Source organism: Pelodiscus sinensis, chromosome 9, assembly GCF_052426305.1.
Source record: "Pelodiscus sinensis isolate ZL-2025 chromosome 9, ASM5242630v1, whole genome shotgun sequence".
Lineage (NCBI taxonomy): Eukaryota > Metazoa > Chordata > Testudines > Trionychidae > Pelodiscus > Pelodiscus sinensis.
The window spans coordinates 4,804,001-4,810,000 of NC_143060.1; the positions used below are offsets into that span (position 1 = coordinate 4,804,001).

General features: G+C 53.5%; 1 protein-coding gene across 3 annotated transcripts in view; it reads right to left on the bottom strand.

Moving 5' to 3' along the window:
* Positions 1-6,000, bottom strand: part of PIK3R3 (phosphoinositide-3-kinase regulatory subunit 3) — a 295,637-nt gene that overhangs the window by 259,999 nt on the left and 29,638 nt on the right. For 2 of the 3 annotated variants that reach the window (XR_012905836.2, XM_075935896.2), the window contains exon 2: positions 5,004-5,711. The exons of the other annotated variant lie outside the window; for it this stretch is intronic. Coding sequence is in view for 1 of the 2 variants with exons in the window: in XM_075935896.2 (XP_075792011.1) it covers positions 5,004-5,313 (310 nt within the window). In the remaining variant the exon portion in view is untranslated. The remainder of the gene's footprint in view (positions 1-5,003; positions 5,712-6,000) is intronic. 3 annotated transcript variants of the gene reach the window in all.

Consider the following 6,000-nt stretch of genomic DNA (forward strand, 5'->3'; position numbering starts at 1 on the left):
ATTTGGTACGGTCTCGCATGATATTCTTATTGATAAACTAGGCAAATATAACTTAGATAGGGCCACGATAAGGTGGGTGCATAACTGGCTGGATAACCGTAGTCAGAGAGTGGTTGTTAACGGTTCTAAATCCTGCTGGAAAGGGATAACAAGTGGAGTTCCTCAAGGGTCTGTTTTGGGACCCATACTGTTCAATATCTTCATCAATGATGTAGATATTGGGATAGAGAGTACGCTTATTAAGTTTGCAGATGATACCAAACTGGGTGGGGTTGTGACTTCTTTGGAGGATAGGGACATAATTCAGAATGACCTTAGCAAGTTAGAGAAATGGTCGGAGGTAAACAGGATGAGGTTTAATAGAGAGAAATGCAAAGTGCTCCACTTAGGAAGGAACAATCAGTTCCATACATACAAGATGGGAAGCGACTGTCTAGGAAGGAGCATGGCGGAAAGGGATCTAGGGGTCATAGTGGACCACAAGTTGAATATGAGTCAACAGTGTGATGCTGTTGCAAAAAAAGCAAATATGATTCTAGGTTGTATTAACAGGTGTGTTGTAAGCAAAACTCGTGAAGTCATTCTGCCGCTCTACTCTGCACTAGTTAGGCCTCAGCTGGAGTACTGTGTCCAGTTCTGGGCGCCACATTTCAAGAAAGATGTGGAGAAATTGGAAAGGGTACAGAGAAGAGCGACAAGAATGATTAAAGGTTTAGAGAACATGACCTATGAAGCCAGGCTTCATGAACTGGGCTTGTTTAGTTTGGAAAAAAGAAGATTAAGGGGGGACATGATAGCGGCTTTCAAATATCTAAAAGGGTGTCACAAGGAGGAAGGAGAAAATTTGTTCCTCTTGGTTTCTGAGGACAGGACAAGGAGTAATGGGCTTAAAGTGCAGCAGGGGAGGTTTAGATTGGACATTAGGAAAAAATTCCTAACTGTCAGGGTGGTCAAATATTGGAATAAATTGCCAAGGGAGGTGGTGGAATCTCCCTCTCTGGAGATATTTAAGAACAGGTTAGATAGACATCTGTCAGGGATGGTGTAGACGGAGCTTGATCCTGCCTTGAGGGCAGGGGGCTGGACTCGATGACCTCTCGAGGTCCCTTCCAGTCCTATGATTCTATGATTCTATGATTCTCCAGCGTGGCTCCCGACTCCCCTGGGCCTGGTGCTATCAGACCCTATTGTACTTTGGGCATCCTCCTTCAAAGACAAAGGCAGATCCGGCCTCTGCGGTAATGCAGAAACCTGATGCCCGAACTTTCCACCCTTGTCATGCCACAAACAGTGGCGTGTGACATTACGGCGGAAGCAGCAGCATGTCGTCTCTACAAATATTTACACATCTCCAACTCACTGGGCACCCTCGCAAAAACCGGCCTCCTGGTTTTAAGTCTCAGAGGGGCAGCTGTGTTGGCCTATATCTGCAAAAACAAGGAGTCCTGTGACACATTCGAGACTAACAGATTGATTCAGGCATAAGCTTTGGTGGGTAAAACCCACTTCATCAGATGAACTGGAGTGGAAATTACACAGGCAGGGGTATGGTGACTAGATTAGCCTCATTAACACTGCTCCTACATTTGACAAGTAACTTCTTTCTTTTGTTGTACACACACACACACACACACACACACACACTTTTGTTGTACACACACACACACACACACACATACACACTGTAATTTCCACTCCAAAGTCATCTGACAAAGTGGGCTTTACCCACCAAACCTTATACCCTAATAAATCTATTGGCCCTGGTCTACACTAGGGAGTTATTTCAAAATAACCCCTCCTTATTTTGAAATAACTAGCAGCGCGTCCACACTACCAAGCCCGTTATTTTCAAATAAGGGGCTGGTTATTTTCAAAATAACTCCTGCTTTCCTCGGAATAGTTATTCGAAAAAATAGTTATTTCAAAACAGCGGTGGTGTGGATGCTCCAGTGCTGCTATTTCTAAATAATTCCCCCCAGAGTAATGCAAACTAATTGCTCCCCGTGCTTCCTAGGGACCTTCATCAAGGTAAGTACGTCCACAATAACTGAGCCTGCCTCGAACTAATTTCGAGACTCCCCCATAGTGGGGAGCATCCTATTTCAATTCTGATTTTTCAGGAGTTATTTCAAATTTAGTAATTTCGAAATAACCTCCTAGCGTAGACATGTCTTTAGTTTCTAAGGTGCCGCAGGACTCCTTGTTGTTTCTCCTGTTTTTAAGTGACTCTGCGGAACGACGGAAGAGTTATGCTACTGTTTTCTATGAAGGATTCGTGGGTTCTCCAAACACCAAGAGCAGCCACGTATTTTCAAGTCAGAGTTTCAAATTTTCAACTGATTAGCGACTGTGCAAGAAAGAACAAACGTCAAGCTTTCCAGCGAGAGCAACCCTCCCTCTGGAACAGTCTGCATGGAGTGGATTCAGATTTAAAGTTGCAGGACACAAAGTGAAGGCAGGAAAGAGACACAACTCATGACACTACAAAGGAGTTTGGATGCCACTTTGGCAAGAAAGAGGGGGAAAGGAAAGAGCAAGGAACAGTGAAGACGCTAAGCTAGGGAGAAACACGCAGTCTTCCCTCTGCCATTGGTAGGTCCACCCAAGGAAAATCGTGCACCACGATAAGAATGCATAGGCTCTGCAGCCGCACAGCTCGTAGGGGGATATCTATAGCCCCTTTCTGTGGTACTCCCGCGCCCCCAGCTGCAATAACTACCCACCACTTCCCAGGCATAGATCTCCAAGAGCTTGACAGTGTTACCCTGAGTGTCCTATCCCACCCACCGCACGTGCTACCTTGCTGGGATGTGGGCATTCGTCTATCCATGGCTCGCCATGGTATCGTTCCTCCTCATCACCGGCAGACATGGAGGGGCACTGGGATCACTCTCGCAGTCCTGCCCGTTTCTGTTTGTCGCTAGTACAAATTCGGACAAATTCGCCCATCGCAAGCTAAACGACCCCATTCATTCAGCGCTCCATTCTCTGGCCAGCCTGGCTCGAGGAGCGGAAGGGCTCGGGACGTGCTTTGTAACTCTTGGGACAAAACCGCCGGTGCCCTCTCGCCCAGATCCGAGCCCCCTACATTTTGAGCGGATCTGACGTCTGGGGCTGGCATGCGCCTGTAGCCAGACAGGAACCCCCCCCTGCCACATCCATCTTGCTTGCCCCCTTTTAGGTGCCTGGAGCGCACAGGGCATAGAAAGCATAGTCTTGACAGGCGGCCCAGATGTGCTGGCTCATCGTGACCCTGGACAACTGGAAACACAGATACGAGAGGGCCATCAGCCAATCAGATGACCTAGAGGCTGCGAGAACGGCCGTGGCTGGCACCTATATTGATACGATCACAAGGCCGTCCCTGAAAGGGGAAGCTGAGAAAAGAATGTCCAGTACTCCCAATTTAGTGCTCTCTCTTCCAAGAGTAAATTACGTTCACACTCCCTTGTAAGAACTGGCGTCACAAAGACGAACCAGCACAATTTGGCATCTTAGATAAGAAAGAGGATACGAGCCCCTACGGGAATAAAGATGGATCCAGCAGCACACTCACTCTGAGCGTCAATCTACCATCTACCTGCTGGTTGGGTTAGGTGATTGCCTCCCGAGGTCCACGGGGATGTGCAGCCTCGTATTCGTCTTTCCCGGGAATTGAGGGACGCTGGAATCGAGGGACGCAGAAGGGGGTAAAAATTGTACCTGTCTGTGTCCTTTTGTTTTAGTGCATGCATAGAATAGAGCTCTTTAAAGATTAAGCTGTCCCTTGGTACCATTACTTTCTATCTTCTTTTTTCCTTTGTAACCATTTTAAGATCTGCATTTGCTAGCAGTTCAGAAGTAGAACAATAGCCATTGTAACCACATGCTTTAGAAACCTCTTTAATAAACCTGTAACTGTTTAAGCTTTAACCTGACTCCTCCTGTTGTTGTAACAGAACCAGACACAATTAAAAGAACTCCAGCTGGTCTTTGGGGCAGACGCAGTGAGAGCCGGGCGTTTGGATCGTGTCAGTTCCAGGGGACAGATCCGTGGGGCACCTGTCAGCCTTCCCTAGGCTGCCCACTGCGAAGGGACCGTGTGTCCTAGCAGTTGAAGACTCGGGTGTATAACACACACACACCACACACTGCCCTGACCATCGGCTGACAGCGCCTCCAGCACTTAACCAGAGGTGCCGAAGAGCCCCGGCACAAGTAGCCAAGCGCTGCAAGGCAGTGCCCGGGGACGGTTCAGAGCGTGCTAGTTCCCACCGGCCGGTAGCAGGGCTGGCTGAGAGCAGGACGCTGCCTGCCACGGTGCTGAGACACTCGGCCCCACTTATCCCTGCAGAGGTAACCTCAGAGGGAGCCTGCAGCCGCAGCCAGAAGACCCTGGAGGGCAATTCCCAGTAGAGCCCCAGTCTGTTCTGCCGAGGGTTGGGTGAGCTGGCAAATACCCCGGCCAACGGGCTCCAGAACCAGCTCCCCACAGCTGAGCTAGCGGCGCCCTCCTGCCCCGCGGCCCAGTGCCGGCTTGCTCCATACCTCAGCTAAACCTGCTGGAGCATTTTCATGAGCTGCCATCTCTTTGTGCTTGGAGGGGGTGACATTTATTCCCCCCTCCCCGAGCCATGTGGATAGCCAGGCCCTTCTTGTCACATGCAAAGCCAAGCTTGGAGAGGGGGTCTCGGAGGCATGTCCCCCCCCCACTCCCCTCTCCTCCCTCCGGAGGCTTGCTTGATGGGTTGCCTAGCAATTGGGGGCATGGCATGACCCATAGAGCCCTGGGGGCCTAGCTGCCTGGCTGTGGAGACCATGGGAACTGCCTGAACTCTGTCCTGACCCGAGAGAGGGAGGAGTGCATGGCAGGGGGTCCCCTCAGACGGGCCCTCAGGGCGGTGCAGCCTGCGCGTGACTCCCCACGACACCCGCCCCTGGTCCAAGGAGCTTTGAGAGGCCGCTTCGCGGGGGCCCCACGTCCCCCACAGAGACTCCCCCCCACATCCCCAGCTGGTACTCACCCCACAATTGGCCAGCGGGGGTAGGAGGCAGAGGCCTGGGGCGAGCCTTGAGGGCGGTGGCCACAATCCTGAGGGGACCCAGGTACTCCACGTAGGTGCCCGGGAAGTCGCCCCACTCCTTGGTGCGCTCGTTGAAGCCGTTCAGCCAGCCCTCGGGGCTCCTCTCGTCCCCCTCCTTGTAGTCGGGCGCACCCAGCAGCCCCGCTTTGCTGACGGCGAGCAGGTCCCCGGGGCACAGCGCCAGGTCCTCCTCCCGCTCCTTCTTGTACTCGTAGAGCGCCCGGTACTGCAGCCCGTCCGACGAGGCCATGGCAGGGCGCTGGCGGCGCTGGGGCGGGCGGAGCCGGTCACTCGCACGCCCCGTGCTCGCCGCTGGGCCCCACAGACATTGGGAGGGGCGCGGCACGCAGGGATCCAAGGCAGGCCAGGGAGAGCAAAGGAAGAAGGGAGGTAGAGCTGTGCCCAGAACTTGTAGCCTTCCCCTCGGGGCCCCCCCAGAGTTTCAGCTCCGGCGTGGGGACTGGAGGCAGCTCCGAGGGGTCAGTGTGCACGAACCCCTGCACGCTGGCAGCGCCCGTCCGCCAGTCTCTCCTCCAGCTCGGATGCAATCAAACGTTTCCCTCCAGGCCCGCCAGCCCGGATGCCCTCCGTCTTCCCGCACGACGCTGCTTGGGATCCGGTCCTGCGAGCGATGGCCTGCCCCCCTCCCTGCGGGAGAGACACGCGGATGAATGTTCCAACATCCTCTCCCTTCGCCGATGGAGCCCAGCTCCCCCCAAACGCCACGCCGGGAGGGTGAGAGACACGGGGCTCCCGGTTCGGGTCCCGCTGCCAGAGGGATCAGGCAGGAGACGCAGGGACGGGAGGCTGGAACGGGGCAGACTGGGCACCGTGCTCGCCCTCATACGCTAGGACACCTCTCCCAATGACCGGCTCGCCCCCAGGGCCCTGCCGGATCCGCTTAGTGCAGGCAGGGGGCGGAGGGAACGCAGCATAA